The 20847-nt window shown below is 41.4% G+C and overlaps 3 protein-coding genes across 6 annotated transcripts; 1 reads left to right on the top strand and 2 right to left on the bottom strand.

Annotated features, from left to right (window-relative positions):
• Positions 1–6989: 6989 nt before the first annotated feature.
• mif (macrophage migration inhibitory factor) lies at positions 6990–9063 on the bottom strand. The gene is made up of 3 exons (XM_067518996.1): positions 8822–9063; positions 7658–7830; positions 6990–7523 (listed from the first exon to the last, which is right to left on the bottom strand). The coding sequence occupies exons 1-3, from the start codon at positions 8927–8929 to the stop codon at positions 7457–7459; spliced, it is 348 nt and encodes a 115-aa protein (XP_067375097.1). The 5' UTR covers positions 8930–9063; the 3' UTR covers positions 6990–7456.
• Positions 9064–10120: 1057 nt separating this feature from the next.
• si:dkeyp-121d2.7 (zinc finger protein 16) lies at positions 10121–13964 on the top strand. 4 transcript variants are annotated; one of them, XM_067518992.1, is made up of 4 exons: positions 10121–10303; positions 11414–11509; positions 12232–12343; positions 12456–13964. In XM_067518992.1, exons 1-4 carry the CDS (start codon positions 10262–10264, stop codon positions 13481–13483), a joined length of 1278 nt encoding a protein of 425 aa, XP_067375093.1. In that variant the 5' UTR covers positions 10121–10261; the 3' UTR covers positions 13484–13964. The 4 variants fall into 4 exon arrangements, with proteins under 4 accessions (XP_067375093.1, XP_067375094.1, XP_067375096.1 ...); XM_067518993.1 differs by having other exon boundaries at positions 11414–11467; XM_067518995.1 differs by lacking the exon at positions 11414–11509.
• Positions 13965–17899: 3935 nt separating this feature from the next.
• Positions 17900–19829, bottom strand: LOC137134639 (endonuclease domain-containing 1 protein-like). The gene is made up of 2 exons (XM_067519594.1): positions 19354–19829; positions 17900–18849 (listed from the first exon to the last, which is right to left on the bottom strand). Exons 1-2 carry the CDS (start codon positions 19657–19659, stop codon positions 18244–18246), a joined length of 912 nt encoding a protein of 303 aa, XP_067375695.1. The 5' UTR covers positions 19660–19829; the 3' UTR covers positions 17900–18243.
• Between the last annotated feature and the right edge of the window lie 1018 nt (positions 19830–20847).

The raw sequence follows: 20847 nt of genomic DNA on the forward strand, positions 1-20847 counted from the left end.
GTAAACACTTTCTTTCAGAAGAGGCAGGAACATAGGGTGACGTACAAGAGCGGAGGGAGAAGCACTCAGGTAGACTACATCTTATGTAGACGTTGTAATCTGAAAGAGATCAGTGACTGTAAAGCATTGGTAGGGGAGAGTGTAGCCAGACAACACAGGATGGTGGTGTGCAAAATGATGCTGGTGGTGAGGAAGATAAGGAGGACTAAGGCAGAGCAGAGGACGAAGTGGTGGAAGTTGAAAAAGGAAGAATGTCGTTTAGTTTTCAGGGAGGAGCTGAGACAGACTCTGGGTGGTTTGGAGGTGCTTCCAGATGACTGGACTACTACAGCTAATTTGATCAGGGAGACAGGTAGGAGGGTACTCGGTGTGTCATCTGGAAAGAGGAAAGCGGACAAGGAGACTTGGTGGTGGAACGAGGCAGTTCAGGAGTGTATACAGAGAAAGAGGTTAGCTAAGAAGAAGTGGGACACTGAGAGGACTGAAGAGAGTAGACAGGAGTACAGGGAGATACAGCCTAAGGTGAAGATAGAGGTGGCAAAGGCCAAACAAAGAGCATATGAGGACTTGTATGCTAGGTTGGACACTAAAGAGGGAGAGGTGGATTTGTACAGGTTGGCCAGACAAAGAGATAGAGATGGAAAGGATGTGCAGCAGGTTAGGGTGATTAAAGATAAGGATGGAAATGTATTGACAGGTGCCAGTAGTGTGATGGGAAGATGGAAGGAGTACTTTGAAGAGTTGATGAACGAGGAAAATGAAAGGGAACGAAGAGTAGAAGAGGTGACTGTTGTGAAGCAGGAAGTAGCAAAGATTAGTAAGAGTGAAGTGAGGAGGACATTGAAGAGGATGAAGAGTGGAAAGGCAGTTGGTCCTGATGACATACCTGTGGAGGTATGGAAGTGTCTAGGAGAGGTGGCAGTAGAGTTTTTGACTAGTTTGTTTAACAAGATCTTGGAGAGTGAGAGGATGCCAGAGGACTGGAGGAAAAGTGTACTGGTACCAATTTTTAAGAACAAGGGAGATGTGCAGAGCTGTGGCAACTACAGAGGAATAAAGCTGATGAGTCACACAATGAAGTTGTGGGAAAGAGTAGTGGAAGCTCGGCTAAGGGCAGAGGTGAGTATTTGTGAGCAGCAATATGGTTTCATGCCTAGAAAGAGTACAACAGATGCAGTATTTGCTTTGAGGACGCTGATGGAGAAGTACAGAGAGGGTCATAGGGAGTTGCATTGTGTCTTCGTAGATTTAGAAAAAGCGTATGACAGGGTGCCGAGAGAGGAGCTGTGGTATTGTATGAGGACGTCTGGAGTGGCAGAGAAGTATGTTAGAGTGGTGCAGGACATGTATGAGAGCTGTAAGACAGTGGTGAGGTGTGCTGTAGGTGTGACAGAGGAGTTCAAGGTGGAGGTGGGTCTGCATCAAGGATCGGCTTTGAGCCCCTTCTTGTTTGCTCTGGTGATGGACAGACTGACAGATGAGGTTAGACAAGAATCTCCCTGGACTATGATGTTTGCAGATGACATTGTTATTTGTAGTGAGAGCAGGGAGCAGGTGGAGGAAAACCTAGAGAAGTGGAGGTCTGCTCTGGAAAACAGAGGAATGAAGCTTAGCCGCAGCAAGACAGAATACATGTGTGTGAATGAGAGGGACCCAGGTGGAACGGTGAGGTTACAGGGAGCAGAGGTGAAGAAGGTGCAGGACTTTAAGTATTTAGGGTCAACGGTTCAGAGCAACGGTGAGTGTGGAAAAGAGGTGAAGAGGCGAGTGCAGGCAGGTTGGAACGGGTGGAGAAAAGTGTCAGGTGTGTTGTGTGATAAAAGAGTATCAGCGAGAATGAAAGGAAAGGTGTTCAAGACGGTGGTGAGACCAGCAATGTTGTTCGGCTTAGAGACTGTTGCACTGAAGAAAAGACAGGAGGCAGAGCTGGAGGTTGCAGAGCTTAAGATGTTGAGGTTCTCTTTGGGAGTGACGAGGATGGACAGGATCAGGAATGAGTACATCAGAGGGACAGCTCATGTTAGATGTTTTGGAGATAAAGTCAGAGAGGCCAGATTGAGGTGGTTTGGACATGTTCAGAGGAGAAACTGTGAATATATCGGTAGAAGGATGCTGAGGTTGGAGCTGCCAGGCAGGAGGTCTAGAGGAAGACCAAAGAGGAGATTTATGGATGTAGTGAGGGAGGACATGAAGTTAGTTGGTGTGAGTGAAGAGGATGCAGAGGACAGAGTTAGATGGAGGCACATGATTCGCTGTGGCGACCCCTGAAAGGGAGCAGCCGAAAGGAAAAGAAGAAGATTTAGAAGATTATTTAATCCCGAAACTTCTTGAAATATAACATTTTTCTTAAATTGGTTGACTATTTGCTGAATTATTTTCATTGAAGGAATAATCTCCATCCTTATTTCTGAAAGAGCCTGCTTCTCTGGGATGTTTTATACTCAATCAGTTTATGGACCTGTTGCTCATTAACCTAGTTAGTTGTGAGATGTTCTACCAGGTGCTTTTAGGCACACGTTAGCAATACCTTTTCTAGAATTTTTGTTTGTATTAAAAAATGTTTGTTTCTTGTTGAAAATATCAATGAACACTAAGCATCTAAACCGTAGTGAGCCTTCACAGGTTCAGAAAATCGAGGACAAGAGGGATCAAGTTATTGTTTGCAGGGTTTGTTTTATTGCAATTTAATGGAAAAACATTAGCGCAAAGGTAAAGGATCATGCAAAGATAGTTGTAGAATATATTGGCCAGTGGATTACTAGGTGGCTGATTTTTATTAGATATGTAGTAACATGCTGCTATAATTTTCTGTTTCAGTTTGCTGACCCCCATATCAGCCAAAGGTAGTGTTGTTCCAGCTCACTTGGCTGCATTCATCTCCACAAAGTTGATATAAATCCTGAACTAGATATAGAGAAAAATTTCACCTACTTATCAGATTTTGTGCAGTAAATGTACAGGTTGTAGTGTGTACCTGCCCTAACAAATGGCCAGATGTTTGTTGAGCAGTCCACACAGGAGATCAGAATATTTCTTGTTGTGAGCATGATCAATCTTGTCAGTGCTGTAGAGGGAACAGAATGCACAGGGGTTGTCCTTTCCTCCAAACATCATCATTTGGTCAGGGTTGACATACACAGAAATGTTCTGGTCATAAAGGACAGAAAGAATCATCATAAAATGAATGAAAAAAGAACAAGAACAAAAAAAACATTTTCTAATTATTTTAAGATTTTTTCAATATAGTGACCGACTACTTTACTTGAAGTATAATATCCCTATGAAATAGCTACTTAATAAAATTACATAACATAGGACTAGTCTGGTTCTTTATATTTTGAATAATGGACATGTTCACTAAAACAGCAGGCTCGTTAATTTTATGAAAAATCACAAAGATCAATGGGATGTAAATTTAAATCTCTAAAATGATGCTATTGTGACTCCTATTTAAACCTACACTCAAAAAATTTGTTTTGGTCAAAATAGCCTTCCGTGGTGCAGTAGGGAACTTATGTGGAAATGTGAGCTGATGGTGGTGATTCAGTTGCATTAACACTCTGTACCTTTTTCGTTTAATAGAAAGTCTATAAAGTCTATTAAACTGATCTATACAGGATTTAGTTCATAGTGCCATTGTGCATGCCTACCTGTGTGGGTTGGTCCATGGCTTTGGCCAGCTCCTCGGTAGCATCACACAGCAGTCAAATATAAAATTCAAAGCACAAATCCAGAACACATCTGCCAAAGGTGGCTTCTATCATTTTGGTCATATATTATGATGCCGCTTGATGTGCAAGTGGTGCAAGTTACGTTTTAAGAAGTTATTTGATGATATGTTATAACAGGGTGGCCTCAGTATGATTGGCAGCTTTGGTTGATGGCCTGTAGCCTATAGCATGTCAATCAAAGCTGCTGCAATTTATTTTCATTCATTTACTTTTTACATTATAGAGCAACCTACCTGCTGCCCCAATTAACTCTTAACACAAAATCTGAACAGGCTGAGTCTTTCCAGAGTTTTGGGTAGGTTTGTCATTCTTCTCTGCTGTTTTTCTCTGGCCTTGTGACTCAATTTCAAGAGCCTCAAACCTGGATACAGATGTCTCCAGGATCAAATTCAAGGCCAGTGCATCAGGTCTGCCCTTGAGACACTCAGCACTACCTCCCCGAGGGCCCCCTTGTGGCTCCCAATGATAACTTCATGATACAATGTGAGTTCTTACTGAATTTAGTTTTAAGTTGGTCAGACAGTCTTTAACATAAAAAAAACATACTTTGTTATAAACATTCAAATACTCAGCCAGTGGACTGCTAAATATATGGAAGGAAAAAACAAGAAATTAAGTGCATGTAGATAAACATTGAAACAGACCATGAGTGCTGTGTGAACTCTTAGCTAACCAGACATTTGTCATTAAGATGTTCAGAAGTTAAAATGTGAATTGAGATGATTTGATGAGTGTTGATCATTTTAATAAGAACTGAAACACATTCATATTATTATATGGTCAGTCACCATTTTACAGCAGCCTGATGGTGAGCCCTGGTCAAACATCACCCAAAATGGTTTGTTTCGCCATATGCAGTGTCATCACATCAAGCATGCAGTGTTAACACTGACAACAGTGGGATGTCATTCATACTTACTTAATCTATTGATATTATATTCGTCCACTGTGTAAAGAGTTAGTGAATCATGTTTCAGTGACCCCTAGCTTTTATGAGACCGTGTAATATCTGTCATTAAAATAGATGAAACCTAAGATGAAAAATGCAAATCCTGATATCTACATTTTTTGTTTGGGGACACTGTATGTGAAGGCAGACTGGAAAGACAGTTGTTTCCTAGGTCACTGGTCACGCATTTTTAACCTGAGCTCAAACGTCTTCATTCATTCTCCGACGTGTTTGTGTTATCAGAGAATAAGTATGTCTCACACCTGTTGGAGAGAAGAGAAGACTAGGATCCCTCCAGTGCTGACAGTGGACTACATTTCCTTTTAAATGGTAACTCATGGAGATGGAAAAACAGTTAAACATTCAAAGAAACCATCAATGTTTAGGTTTCAACTTCTCTGTTTATCAAAGACTGAGCTCAAATGTATTTGTTACTTGTTAGTAATGATAAAGTGCTGGGTAAGATTAATGTCTTCTGGATCACAATTGTTTGAATAATATGCATTACAATACTGTTGGTCCTCCCTGACAGCATTAACATCAGTGAAATACTACATCAGCAAACTTGTCATTTTGGATTATTATATATTTGACTGTGTGACACATCAAGTTTAGTAAACTGCATGTAACTCTGCATGCACATTGATACTCAGCAGCCAGAGCCAAACCCCTCGATGGCAAAACCAACTGAGGAAGCTGACCCTACCATGAACACAGCTCCAAAGGTAACACTGTCTGTGTCAATGTTTATATATTACACACTACATCTAGAGAGTATTGTAATTGTTTGTAAATAAGTAACTTGTAATTTCTGTAATTCATATATAGCATAAAATGTAGAAATTATATGTCATTAAATAATTTAAATGGCTTTTTAGCATTGCTAATTTAAATTACTGGTTATAAAGTTACCAACTGAATTATTTTATTACAGTTATACTCATTCTTACTGACATATAAAGTGACAGTAATGTGCTAGCAATTAGAATTACCTTCAACAATGTTTTTTTTAACAAGAGCAAACAAAAATAACATGCCCCTCTCCCTGCAACAGCAGTGAAAAGGGTACCACTTAGTGGCAATACCCCTAGGTCCTCCAGGTAGTCCCTCTCAAGGGCCAGACGCACAGGTGCTGCAGCAGACCTGGGATGCTGCAAATTATCTCGTTGGCTTGGGACAGTGTATCCACACAGTATGGGAGCTCCCAGGGCTGCCTCACCAGAATCTGACAGAGCTGGAAAGTCTCTTTGCTCACAAACGTCGACCGTGCTCATCCGCGATCTGTGAAATCATACCCTCCGTCGCCGTTTCACGTCCAAGCCGCTTCTTTGGGGTTCATCTAACAAAATGTGCGTATCGGTACTTGGTCACTTTCCACCATTACGGAGAAGCTGCTGCTGCTACTTCAGCATCAGTACTCATAATATCCAACAGATATGCAGGTTTACTGACAAACACCTCGCACGCAGTTTGTGCATTTGGTATTCTTTGAACTGCAGTATGGAGCTTTTTTTTAAACTAAACCATCAGGGTGGTTTTAGTCAGACGAGACTGAATAACCATTATGTTAAAGTCTGAGTCTAACCTCTGTTGCTCTTCACTGTACAGAGGTTGAATCTGCAGCTTAGCTTCAATAAAAAAAAAAAAAGATTATTTTTAACTGGTACTCTTAGTTAATGTTGGAAAGGTCATGTGGCTCTAGGTAATAGATCAGCCAGATAATGTAACTCTTGTGGTAAGTGGTTTAAATATCAACTCTTGTTGAACCATCATCAGATCAGTGACCACGTTTGAGACCCGTCTGACGGCTGTCATGGACAGTTTGATCCGAGCATCGGTTTGTGAGATCACCAAACTTCTTCCAGGAAACCCGTGGTGGCCCATAAGTATTTTGTTTCTTACGCCTCCTACAGCACGAGATTTTGCTTGTATTTATTTTTTAAAAATATTCAAGTAATTTTTGATTTTTTATAATATTTCTATATTTTAAGCCTAAAAGTACAGTTTCTTTCTTTGTGTTTAGACTGTGATGTGCCCTTTATAAAGCTTTTGTAAATAACGTGGTTGAGTGTTCCAGTCCGGAAATAATGCTGGTAAACGGGTTCAACTCGTGGATGGTGTCATTGAATGGACATATGCCTCTATTTTGTTCACAATACAGTCTTCACATATGTTGCACAATAGGTAACTTACAGATTTCTTTTACTCAAACTAAAAGTTTATCCTTCAAGTGGGGAGTTAGATTCACCATGTACTGAGCAGTCATTTCCACAGTTTGAAATTTTCAAGTATAAATCATAGAAAAAGCATTTATATTTTATCCACATAACGTGCACACTTTATTCATAGTCAAAGCCTTAGTCTAAATATTAAATAGAGATGGCTGAAGACAGTACAATACATTGCATTTTTTTCCTTCACCTCAGTCCATTTTAAATTACAAGGTTGTGGCCTTCCTGGATGTTGTTTATTTGGTCTATATCAAAGACTATTGAGAGTTGAAATGATCAATAACACTGAGCATTTAAAATTTAGGGAGTCTTCACAGGTTTGTAAAATCAAGGACAAGAGAGAAAACGTTATGGATTGTAGGTTTTGCTTCACTGCAGTTTAATGGGAAATTATTAGTGCAAAGGGTCCTGCTAAGTGCTTTTAGGATAGTACAGTATTATGGGCAGTGGATTATTAGGTGCCCAATTTGTTTCTGTCACTTTTAGCTATGTAAGCAAACACTGGAATGATTTTCTTTTGCAGTATGTTCAGTATGACGCCCATATTAGCCAAACGTTGTACTGTTCCAGGCCACATTGGCTGCATCCATGTCCACAAAGTTGATGTAAATCCTAAAATAGATAAATGAAATGGGTTAATGAGAAGAAACATTAAAAAGAGAGCAGAGCATGTTCGATACAGTCGGAGTCTGATTTTGTTGAGCTATGTACTTATCACATTTTTAGAAAATGATTGTAGGTTGTACCTGTCAGGACAAATGCCCAGGTGTTTGTTGAGCAGTCCACACAGGAGTTTAGAATATTGCTTGTTGTGTGCACCGCTGATCTTGCCAATGCTGTGGAGGGAGCAGAGTGCACAGGGGTCTCCCTTTCCTCCAAACATCATATTTTGGCCAGAGTTGATATGTACAGCAATGTACTGTTCGTATAGGACAGAGACACACACCACAAAATTGTCACAAGTGACAAAAAATTTGAAGTTTGATAATTATTTCAAATTTCTCATTTAAACCATTATGCAACAGTAAATCTTTCCAGACGTCTTTATTGTGAATAAGTTACATGGTCACTAAACCAGCAGGCCTGTTCATTTAAGAAACAAAGATTAATGACACCTTCATTTAAACAACTAAAATCACGCTATAATAACTCCTATTAAAATTCATCCTCCACTCATAAATGTATTTCATTTCCATAGAGTTTTAAAGACAGTCGAAGGATGTTGCAACATTCAGTGAAAATGACAAGTTTCTCTGAAATCACATTACATCATAAGGAACCTGTCCGGAATGAATTACGGAATTATAATAAATCTGACAGACAATTTTGGTCCGTTGGGGAACTTATGTGGAAACATGAAGCCTGTTCCGCAACTATTACTTTAAGAATGTAATTTCAGTGATGGTTGAGATATCTTGTTTTAAAAAGGTAAAAACAATTGCATACTGGTAATTTAATTTCTCAGAAAAGGTGGACAACACATTTCTACCTTGGTAATTCACTTTTTGCCGGAACTGTTTATATTCACGTAGTTCATATCCACGCATGGAAGCTGCACAGTACAGTCACAGTCTAGTCTGTGGCCACTGAACAGCTTTAAGGGAGAAATGTATAGAAAGAGTATTTTATCTGTTAAAACATGCATGGCGGAAATTCAATATCATATAGCTTGATATAACTTAAACCCATGGATTTAAGAGTTGGATCAACCCATGCTAATCCAATTGCACAAGAAGCTTTACCTCTCTCATTTAATAGAGATATTTGTTTCTGTCTGAGCAACAGATTGTTGGAAAATGCAGGTCCTAGCTGAGAAGGTACGTCTAACAAACTGATATATACCGGAAAGAGTGAAGGTAACCAGCGCTTTAGTTGATAGTTGTGCAGACACGAGCGGGCACATGGCCTACCTGTGCGGGTTTGCCCATGGCTTTAGCCAGCACCTCGGTAGCCTCGGACAGCAATGCCGCTGGCACATCGCTTTCCGCCACGTTGGTATGTACTACAAACATCGGCATGGTTTTGCTTTTCAGGTGCTTCTTTTCGCTTAAGGTGTAGATGCTGCGCTACTCTTGCTCACTCACACAAGACGGAAGACAAGACTGGAGTCTTCTTCTACTACAGAGCTTGCAGTCGTGACAAAATTAACACAGCGCCTCCATCAACACCGGAAGACTCTGTTAGGGACACACGGTGAACACAACGCGTGCTGATTAGAGCGTTTGTGTCGGGAGTTTCGTATGTCATTAAAAGGACGATCGTCAGCTATGTAGGGACCACACTAAGTAGAAAATAATGAGAGAAATATGAACTTACGATGTTTCCAGGGTGCAACTGCTCTTGATTGTCGGGTAATTACGGTACCGAGCATGCGCAGTGTTGTCAAGCATCATTAAGCAGCTGAAGGAGGTGAGAAGGAAAACATTGGCAGAGAGAGAGAGAGAGAGAGAGAGAGAGAGAGAGCAGAAGTTGCATGGCGCTTTTCTTTGTCGATGTGTCTCCTTCCTCACGAGCAACACCCGAGCTCACCCGTGATCTGTGAAATCATACTGTCTGTCGTCGTTTCACGCTCAAATACTCCCTTCGGGTTTCATCTCACAAACGGTACGTATACAAAGCTACATTAGCAAGGCAGCTAGCTCGGTCACTTTCCACCGTTACGGAGAGGCTGCTGCTCCTACTTCAACCTCAGTAGTTATATGTCGATTAGTTATGCAAGTTTACTGACAACTGTAAGCTGGTTGTGCATTTGGTATTCCTTAAACTGCAGTATTGCGCGTGTACTTTTGTAAAACTAAACCATTGGGTTATAGTTTTAAGCAGAAAAGAGTGAATAAAACCAGTATGTTACAGTATATGTTTAAGCTCTGTCGCTATTAACTGTACGAATGTTGGATCTGCAGCTAAGTATTAACAAATAAAGTTGTTTTTTTTCTAACGGGTACTCGTGATTATGCATATAGGTTGGAAATAGCATGTGTCTCTATAGGTAATAGATCGACCTGTTAATGTAACTCTTGTGTTAAGCGTTTTAAATGTAAACGCGACCACGAACTCTTGTTGAACCATCATCAGAACTGTGGCCAGGATGATGGAGGAATCAGTGACCACGTTTGAGACCCATCTGACGGCTGTCATGGACAGTTTGATCCGAGCCTCGGTTTGTGAGATCACCAAACTCTTCCAGGAGACAGTGAACGACTACCTGGTGGAGCTGTCCCTCAACAGGAAGGAGAACGAGGCTCTCAAACTGCGGCTAAGGCTCACAGAAAACAAACTGAGAACAGAGCGCAAGTACGGCATGGGCTGGGCTGCCAGCCGCCGCAACGCCGGCCTGGCGGCGGCGGAGGATGGAGCTGCAGGGCGGCAGAAACGAAGAGTTGAGGTGGCCCGTAAGTATTTCAGATTGCGTTTCATACTTAACAACTTACATCTCCTTAAGTTTGTGTCATGCATAATGCTGCAATTACAAATAAAAGACACGTTGATCCTGTACACTTCAGTCAGTTTTTCTGCTCGCAGTCAGAGCTTATGTGAAGACGCACTTGTTTTGTTGGAAACCATCTGGCAAGAGCTGATCTCTCCCTCCTCCCCTCCTCCTCCGCCTCCTCTTCATGATCGCTCCCTCTGTCCTTCACCTCCCCCTCTCCTCTTTTCTCTGCTGCATTCTGTCCCTCCCACTCCTCTGTGCCTTTGCACACATGCTCCCTCTCTTCCTGCCTTGCTCCTCTCCCTCCCCCCACCTCCTTCACTTCTCTCTTGTCTCTCTGCAACTCTTACCTCCTCCCCTTCCCACTCCTCTCTCTCCTTCACACCCTCTCCTCCATTCCGCTCTCCCTTCCCCCACCTCCTCGCGCTCTGATCTCTCCTTCATCACGTTGCACACACACTCTCCTTCCCTCCCCCACCTCCTCCTCCTCGCTCTGTTCCCGCTCCTCTCCACCAACACTATAATTACACACTCCACTCCACTTCTCCTCACTGTCTCTCTTTCTCTCTCCCCTTTTCACCTCTATCTTCCCCTTCTTCGGCTCCTCCTCCACACCCACAACTCCACTTCTCCCTTTCGTCTAACCTCTCTTGCTCCTTTCCTCTCTGTCACATGTTTTTCTCTCCTTCCCGCACTCTTGTTTGTCCTTCTACGCCCCCCTGTCTCTTCACTCGTTCATCATGCTCACTCCTCTTCCTTTGCACCCTTTCCTCTCCTCCTTACCCCAACTTCCCTTCGACTTCTTTCTCCTTTTGCCTCTGTAATCCACTGCCCTCTTCTCCCCCCCTCCTCTCCTATTTCTCTACCCTCTTCTCTCCTTTATCACTCGTTTCTGGTCTTCCTATCATCTCCCCCTACTTATCTCTCTTCCTCGTATACATCACTCTCTCTCCTTCCTGTCTACCTCTGTCCCACCTCTGCCCCACCCCTCCCCACCACCTCCACCACCACCATTTCTCCCTCCTTTTTACCATCCTTCCACCCTATCTTCGTCTTCCTCTCTTCTCCACAGGAGGCAAGTCAAAGAAGGGCCCAGCAGCAGCCTATGGCAGAGGCTGGCCTGGAGGTGTGTGGGAGGAAGGAGGAGGTGGCAGCAGCAGCGGCAGTGGTGGGGGAGGAGGAGGAAATGGAGGGGCTGTGGGGATGGTAGCAGGAGTGGGAGGAAGAGGGGGGAAGGAGGCCAGGGAGGTGTACCTCATCCAGTTCCCCAGAGATGAAGAGGATGGGGGAGGGATGGTGGAGGACGAGGAAGGGGAGGGCAGTCTCAGCGGTGAGGGGGAGGAGACGGCCAACATCAAAGAGGAGGTGAGGGAGTCGGGCTTTCTCTGAGGAGGAGGAGTAGGAGGAGAAGGTGGCACAGCATCTTTGCACCACTCAGCAGAGTAGAATAAGAAAAAAACACAGAAAGAGAGAGATCATAGAAAGAGTTTTGCTTTGTCATCGAATAACTGGTGAGATGTAGTTGGTAAAGAAAGCTATTGATTTGATATTTAGCTTCTAGAGGAGCCTGCTGAGCAGGGCTCTCCACTTCTGAAGTGCAGTAAGCTTTTAGGTAGAAATACTACTGGTGGAGGTGAAAAGCTGTTATTCCACCACACAACCAAGTGGCAGAGCACAGATATACTCCTGTGTATTTGAATATTCAAAGCATGCAGAATGTGTTATTAGCCTCTCTGCAAAGTTTTTCAGTGTTTTAAATGGCTAGGAAAAAAGCTTAAAAATTATAAGTAATCCTATAGCTTTACTGTGCTCTGAAAACATTTACAAACTAAACAATAAATTTCAACTCAATCAGCTGCTTGCCCTATAATTCGGTGTTTCGTGTTGCAGTTTTCTCAAAGAGAGGGATATCAACCCGCCTCTCTCCGGCTAATCAAGGAGGCTTTGAAGAATGACCCGCCCAACCAGAACCTCCACACTGGCTCTAGAGCCCAAAGTGAAGGTAATGAGTTTAAGACAGGAGAAGAGGTTTGTGAAATTTGCAGAGACGAAACGTTTGAAAGAAATTGGTAATGGCTGCTTACACCAGCTCTTTCCTCATGCCTCTGCCTCAGGTGAGCTGTCAGACCACCCACCAACTCTTCATCCAGGAGAGAGAGAGGATGAGGACTGGGAGGTGGGTTCGGCAGAGCCATCTCAGGGGAGCGTGACCATTGATGAGCTCAGGGGTCTGGAGTCGGCACTGAGAGCTGAGAGAGGTCATGACCAGGCTTCCGTAGCAGCTTCCCATCCTGTCAGTCCTGCCTCAGAGGTGATCCGAGGTGGCGAGATTAACTTAGCCCCCAAATACATAGGTCTTGATGGAATGGAGCAGTATGGGGAGCTGGAGCCTCAGCCACCCACCCTACACAGAGAGGACCAGGTAGGGCACTGCAGCATAAAGGACAATGTGAGGGCAGGAGCAGTAGGCTGGTCGAAGAAGCATAGAGAGGGTGACTCGTGTACAGTCATGACTGGAGACGATGTGGTGGAACAGAGGGAATCAGAGCACCTGCCCCACCTGTCTGCCCCAGGAAGTGTCGGGGATAGTGGAGGAGAAGAGGAAGGTGGTGGGGACCTGCTGCACTTTTGCCCACAGTGTGGAGGAGGCTTTACCTCAGAGTCAGAGCTTGAGGAGCACCCCTGTCCACTAGGAGGAGCTCATTTACAAAGCAGTGGAGCAGAGGACAGGCTTTTCCCGTGTGCTCACTGTGGCAATACATTCAGCCACACCTGGGCTCTTAAGAACCACGAGTGTGCCTGCGCCGCTGAACGGCCGCATTGCTGCGAGATCTGCGGAAAGCGCTTCACACACTCACGCTCGCTCGAACGGCATCATCTGGTGCACACAGGTGAGAGGCCGCACAGGTGTCCGCAGTGTGGGCGCAGCTTCAGTCGACTTGGAAACTTAGAACGGCACCAACGGATCCACACAGGTGAACGACCTTACGGTTGTGAAGCATGTGGAAAACGCTTCAGTCGTGTGGAGTACCTTAAGAGACACCAACTCATACACAACAGTGAAAAGATACCACTCCAATGCTCCAGCTGTGGACAGAGCTTTAGTGATGTGGAGCAACTGAAAAACCATCAGTGTTTTTAGAGGCTCTCCTTCAGATTTCCAAAACTGGAAATGAAGCTGTTTTAATTGAATGCGGCAGAATTTAGCTGAATAAGACTGTTAGTCTCATGTTATTCTGAGCCTGTTGCCTTTCTCATACTCTGACAGGACAAGATGTGAAATTTACTTGAAGATAGAGAAGCAGATACATGTGTGGAGGATTTTTGGAATAAAGTAAAGAAAGCAAATAGTCACAGCTATACATGGTGTTTCTCTGTAGGTGGAAAACGTTGATATCAGACATTTGAGCCATTTTAACGAAGCATTTTTATTTGTATCGCAAAACATTTACTTATTTATGGTGATCAAGAAACGAAAAACAAATTTTATCATTTTATCAGGACATTCAAACATGTTCTAGCTAATGCCATTGTTTTTCTCTAATATAACTGACATGTTGGTGTTTGGTATGTTTGTGTTTTAGTCTTATTAAGAAATAAACCTTTCACTTCATTAGAAGGCATTCCTCACATTTCATTTCTAGTTTTATTGGAAGAATTTTGTTGGAAAATGTTAATGAACATGTCACAAAATAACAGAGATAGGGCACTCTGATTTTGGAATCCTTAACACTAGACATTTACCAAGCAAGGAAAATGTTGGGATTTTTTTGAGTTTGACACTAGGGGGCGATGTGGTGTAGTTGGTTACTACTGCACACACCTAACAACCCTGACTGTTGGCACTGTATAAATTGTGCTGGTAAGTTAACTGACTTCTGCTAATGCTTGTCACCGTATGCTCTTTTAATATGCAGCGTCCCTAATTAGCTTACTTTCCAAGATAGCCTCCAACTCACATAAAGGCATCTGGTTAACCCCAGTACTGTTTTCAAACTGGGATTCTTCCTCATTATTCACTTTAAATATAGTGGCCAAAACATTACAACCAACTCTTCAAAAAATGCACTCGAGTTTGACATCACTATCCACTTTGACCTCAATAATAAACACATGGTTATAATTTCTATTGTACTACTGTGTAAAAGTAGAATTCATGGCAGAGTCACTGTTTTATATTGCATTAAACTGCACAAGTGTTCATAATGTGCCTGATTGATCTGTGTGCGGTTATATTTATAGGATTGAATGGAAATTTGCAAAACAGAGAGAATCAATTCTTTTAAGGCTGGATAGCGATACTTAATGTTACTTGCATAAAGAGGGGTGATGTACAATATAATAATATATAGGCTATAAACCAGCGTAACAACAGTATAGTTTACTTGTTCATCCTTCTTATCTGTGGTTCCTACTTCCAGTCATTACTAGCCTTTGAGCTCTTTGGAAGCCTGAGTAAATACACAGAGTACAATGGAGGGTGATGGTCACGATGATACAGGGTAACAAAGTGGTTCGGATTTTCGTAGCACTGGAATAATGGCTGATACTGATTTTCAGGCAGACAAAAATACCCTGAGGTTGTTTTATTGTTCTATAGAAGAACTCGAGGCATTGGTTGAAGTCGCCGCTGATCTCTCCAAGACCATAGCACCAAACATGCAGAAGAAGTAACAGCTCCCGTAGAGAATTGCAGAATCTTCTTCAGTGACTTCCTGCAGAACAGAGCAGAGGGCAGATGGTCACTGTGCTGGAGAAAGAGATGGTAGGGGCCTACTTTACAGAAAGTAAACTAATTTTTGAATTTTTATTACTGCTGTAGTACAGTTCAGAGACAAGTGACTGCCACAAATTAGGCTTACCAAGGCCTGTTCTTCCCAGTGAGTGCCGAAACATATTTCTCAGCTTTACAGTCACAGGCAACCTCTGCAATGATTTTAATACTGTCAGCCTCCAGGGTGGTAACAAAAAAAAGTACATGCTGAACAGTAAACCTCAGAAATAGGTGAATTTACAATATATAACTGTTTCTAAAGAAAAGGTACATCAGAAGATATCTCTGGGTAAAATTAAATTACGAATCAGCAGCATGCAATTAGTGAATAATTTATAGAAAGTATCTTAAGGTCAAAAGTGTCATCTGTGTCATTAGAAGCACCGTGTAAAAAAGAGAAAGGGCACAGCCCAATTTTTAGCTAATCAGAGTGAAAGTAGCCACAGATGGCCCCTTATGGGGGGTAGATAAGTTGTAATCCTGAGGCACCACCTGTCTCTAAATCAGTTCAAATCAGTGCTCGCGTTTTTTTGTTCTAGGCCATTGACGAGTTATTAATGTAATTACAAGATATTTTATTTATTTATTTGAATTCAGTGATTTTTGGGGGGTAAAAATGTGAAACAACAATAATGACTGATACGTTGTTTGTTGCAAAGTAATGGCAAAGATTTAATTTGTGAAAAGTCACAAATTTACACACCGATTTTATGACAATGACTATTATTTAGCCTCTAACAAAGTATTTCACAGATAGTTCAAATGATGAACAATCATGCTAACAGTTGAATTATAACGATGGTGAAAGTTGAACCAAGTCAGTTTGAGAACAGGTGTAAGAAACGACAACAAGGGGGAAAGGAGGATGAAAAAGTTGCGATTAAGACCAAAAATATACGACAACGTAGGGCTATACACTAAATTAAAACAAAATTTCAAGCACTTGAATCCACAAATAATTTAGTGCAGTTCTGTCTACAAAAGTCACAACAGTGTAATGATGATATCATTAATCCAGACACCTTGTCTGATTTGGGCTGGATGAAGTTTAATTTAATTATGTGCAGCATTTACCCAGTCTCTCTTATTATTATTCAGACTCTAAGGTTGGTGGAAGTGTGTCAATATCACCCTACAAATCCCCACATGACCAAGTGAGAAGTCACAGGTCTACTTGTCATGTCTGTATTTTTACATGAATGTATTCAGTGAGCGCAATAAGAAAGTGAAATAGAAAATCGAAATAAGAAAGAATAATTATAAAATAAACTAATGTCAATTAACACAAACTAAATAAACTGATGTAGCAATCAGTAAAATTTGCAATGAAAACAGTTGGTTTAGGAGATGTGCTGCTGAATAATGGAAATTAAAAGCAAGCTGAATGCAGGCGATAAAGTGGGACACCAAAAACCTCTTCTAATCAAAACACAAAAGATCACTACCAGCTACTAATTTGCCCTCTGAAACAAAAAGAATTGCTGCTACATTAATAAAGCTCACACCCAAACCTACAAAACCTCTGCTTGCTAGTTAGTTACTCTAGGTTAGAGAATCGAAGATGATGCATCTTATTTATTTGCTGCTTTTATCTCCCTCCTGTTACATACCCTGAATCATGAGGCCCTAAAATAGCAAAATATTGGTATGTTTGAAACGTCTAAGCATAAATGTGGAAAAAGGAAACATTTCTCCGGTCTGGGATCATTTTGATCTTATAAAGCCAAATAAGGTTAATGTTTTCCTTTCCTGTTTACACTTTTGCTCGGTTTTCATTTGAGCTAATTATGTTAAAATTCCCTTCTGGAGGACTCATTAAATTTTTTCCCCATCATTTTATTTGCAGGTAAAATGTCAGCTCTGGTCCACAGAGCTATCTTACATAAACAGGAGCGCTTCATCAATGCACCTCTACAAACTTGCTTTAAAATGTTTATGTACTTGCACCTCATCTTTCCAAAGCAGGAGAACTGCAAAATCGGCTTGGCCCCAACATGCTACAAAAACTTCTCTTTCTTAATAAAAAATGTGTAAACCCTGCCTTTTCCCTCTCACATAAGTACACAAGCACTCCCACGTTCCCTTATTTTTCCTAAGTAACATTATCAAAAATTTCACATTGATTTCACATTTTTAACTTTCTTGCAAAAACATTTTTGTACGTTCTGTTTTTGACATACTCATATTATTTTGGTTACATTCAAATTAATTGGAATAAATACAATTCTCTTTCATTGGAGTAGCACTTTTTTATCATCTGGTTATGTAAACAGGAACATTCATCCACGTTAGAAGGGATGGACCAAGTTCGGTCTCCACATGATTTTTTTTATAATCCAGCAGATGTTGCTAACAGTGTCAACACTGTGTCAGCACATTTAGGGAAATTATGCTTTACACTTTATGAGGTGTCATCTACCCATCACTACCATTTAGCCTTAGAGCCCCCAGAAAGGTTAATCCAGCCATGCATGGTAACATCATTGTTACCAAGGTAACACCTCATTTAAAGAAAGGGCAATGTAACACTCAACATAACACAGATAGTAATACTGTACTTTTGTGGTTTTTGTCATTTGCATAGCTCCTTTTGCCTACTAGAGCTCTAAGCCTGTGAGCAGAAAACAAAATATAAAATGTGCAACTTTTTATTTTATGTATTAGCATTTGTATGGCTAGAAAAACTGCTTAGAGTATTTAAGATGGCAAATAAAATTGATATTTTATGCACACATTTTAAAACCAGTGGCGTGTTTTTATCTGAGTGCAACAGACAGCTCAGCATAGTGTTTCATTAGTTTTATTTGTTTCACATGCACTGTTGGATCTTTGGCCATTTCAATCCTGTTATATTAGTAAAATCGTGGACTATTGATATTGAACATCACATTACAAGATGGCACTGTTAATAGAAATATTTTAATAATAATCAATAAAATGTTTGATATTAAACCATAGAGACATAATCATCATGTCCTGGTTAATAAAACAATTGTTCAGTAGTTAAAGAGAGACTTAGGAGGGAGGGGCACTTGAGTAAAATCTTCTTAGCTTCTTTAATGTGGCCAGATGCAGAAAAATAAAGTTACTACTGCAGGATAACGATGATCTAGAGCCTTTCTGCTTTGTTACTGACATTGCCCATTAAAAAGGCTGATGGGCATGGCCAGCCTCTGTCTCAGGATACCCTCCAGAGTCTCTAAAGGCATCTGCCTCACATCAAACCCCCTCACTGAGGCCTTCGCTTTGACATTAACTGGCACAATGTCCTCCGCACTGTTGCGGTCATTTCTTCCCACTGCAGCATATGTGGGGAAAAATGACTGCATGGACTTAGGAAGGCTGGAATCAAAGGATGGGCAGCAGTAGGCAGACCAAATGTACTCAGGAACAGACACCCTGTTATTGAGCCAATGTGCCTTAGATACATAAGGCATGCCCCCCGTGATGACATACATCTGACTTTTGCAGTAAGAATTGAATTTTCTCAACACTTCACTCTCCAGAATGCTCCAGGGGCCAGAGTTGGAGCCTGCTTTCTGAGGAACAATGTTAGTCAGAGTAAAGGTGGCCTCTCGGTCTGCTTCCGTTTTCTGGTGCATGCTGGGGTTGAGATGGCCCTTGGTATAGCTAGAGTTTTTGTAGTCTTGAAGCACCGCCTGGCTCTCAATCACATTCTGGTCAACAGGGACTTGGAAAAGGCTCATCTCTGCACTGGCACGAGAAAATGCCAACTGAAAGAGAAAGGAAGAAGAACATATCAGGGTTTAGAAGCTTTAGACTCTGTGAGCTGAACAGTATTGTGAGCATAAGTCTCCGTAGCTACTTATAAAATGTATTTTCCTTTCTTCTTTGTTACCTCACCGGAGAAAAGACAGTGTGCGCTGTCTATATATACAGTTTGTAGAAAGGTTTCTGCTTGACGTAAACTGGGAAATCTGTGTCTTTGCTAGACACACAATGACCAAAGTGGTACTTCCTGGGTTCCTTTCACATCATGTTGCTTTAAATTATTTGTGTAATGAATGTATATTTAGAACCATGAAATCTACATTTTTGCAATAATTCTAAAGTAAAACTCATTAAGTCACTTAGCTAAAGAAATTGTCTTAACTCAAAAAGGACCTTTGCCCTTGTCAGAACTCTAGTCTTTCCTAATGGTATCAGAACACATTATCTCAGAATATCTAAACAAATCTTATCTGACAATAAATATATAAAGGTATTTTTGCATTTACCTGTGGTTCATACATCCAATTACTATTGGGCCGTTTTCCATTCGCAGGTCTGAGAATGTACGCTGAGTACAGTGGTACACGGAGTTCACGGTGATACAGAGTGGCAAAGTGGTACTGGTTTTTGTAGCGCTGGCATATTGGCTGGTATCCCGCTGCACTGATACCCTTTGGTGGAATTCTGTCATAGAAGAAATTCAGGCAGTTGGAAAAGTCTTTGTTGATCTCTGCAAGGACCAGGCCACCAATCCAGGGCAGGAGAAGAAGCAGAGCTCCTGTTGAGAACTGCAGCATTTTCCTTTGATGCATCCTTCACAAGAGAGCAGCAGATTTGCTGTAAAGTCTGTTAAAAACTGACACCAACAAACCGACTTTGTTGACTGACTTCTTCTGAGTCAAAGCTCTATGGTTAAATAAAACTCAGATTTCCTTTCTGTTCATTTAGCATCTGGGGATGTGGGTTCATGTGGGCTGTCGCTGTGTTTCCCTCTTATATATACTGACAGAAGGAAACCTGACAGTGAGCAGTGTGTAGTTTTAACTCACCCAACCCCCATTTTCTATGAAACTTCCCCTGTTAAATGCCAGTCAAGCTGCCTTTTGGGAAACTTTGTATGTTCTTATTTTATCAGTCAGCTGAGCAGCTAGCGTCTTGTTTGAGGCTGACCACAGTTCTTTTCTGACTATAATATCTGTATCTTCAGGTGTCAGGCCAGTCATGTTGGTCTGCTGACTCACAACACAGTCTTTAAAATATTGAAGTTGAAAGTAACAAAAACACGGGTAAATGTATTGAGAACTGACAGTACAATTCCTGATTGGTGCTTTTTTTGTGTACATGCCCTTAAGGACTAGGTTGTAAGTACTTTTTAGTCTGACATGATACTCGCTAAACTGTATCCAGAAGTTGTTAAATGCAATTTATGATTATCATTAACAATTTGTTAATTGTTATCCTTTTTTAACCAAAAGGTCATCTGTCTTTCTGTCAATCTATGTCTCTCCAGCTTCTGCATGATTGTATATTCATTCTGTCATCAAAACTCCCCCTGATGTGGCGACCAGACAACTTTTGGGAAGAATTTAATAGCTACTGTAAATAGCACTTCCAGTATTTCTCAACGGTCATTTTACAAACGTGTTGGTTTCTTCTGTGTTTTATTTGCTAATGGGAAAACCCTTTGTTTTGGTCATATTGCTACAGTGTGTCAAACTTTACTCCAAGAAAGAATTAATTGTACAAAGTTCAAAAATATGGGGAAAAACAAAGTGATGTACATTTAAAGGTAATGAGGCACCCAAAGTACTGATGACTGATTGGCATTAACTGATGAGTGGTAGTAACAACAGTTGTATATTGTATCTGCTAGAAGGTCCCAGGTTTGAATCCCTGGCGGATAGTGGCCTGCATGTTCTCCCCATTCTCTAGTAGGTACTCTGATTTCCTCCCGCAGTCCAGAGACATTGCATGTTTGATTAATTGGTGATTCTAAATTG

The sequence above is a fragment of the Channa argus genome, chromosome 10 (assembly GCF_033026475.1).
Source record: "Channa argus isolate prfri chromosome 10, Channa argus male v1.0, whole genome shotgun sequence".
Lineage (NCBI taxonomy): Eukaryota > Metazoa > Chordata > Actinopteri > Anabantiformes > Channidae > Channa > Channa argus.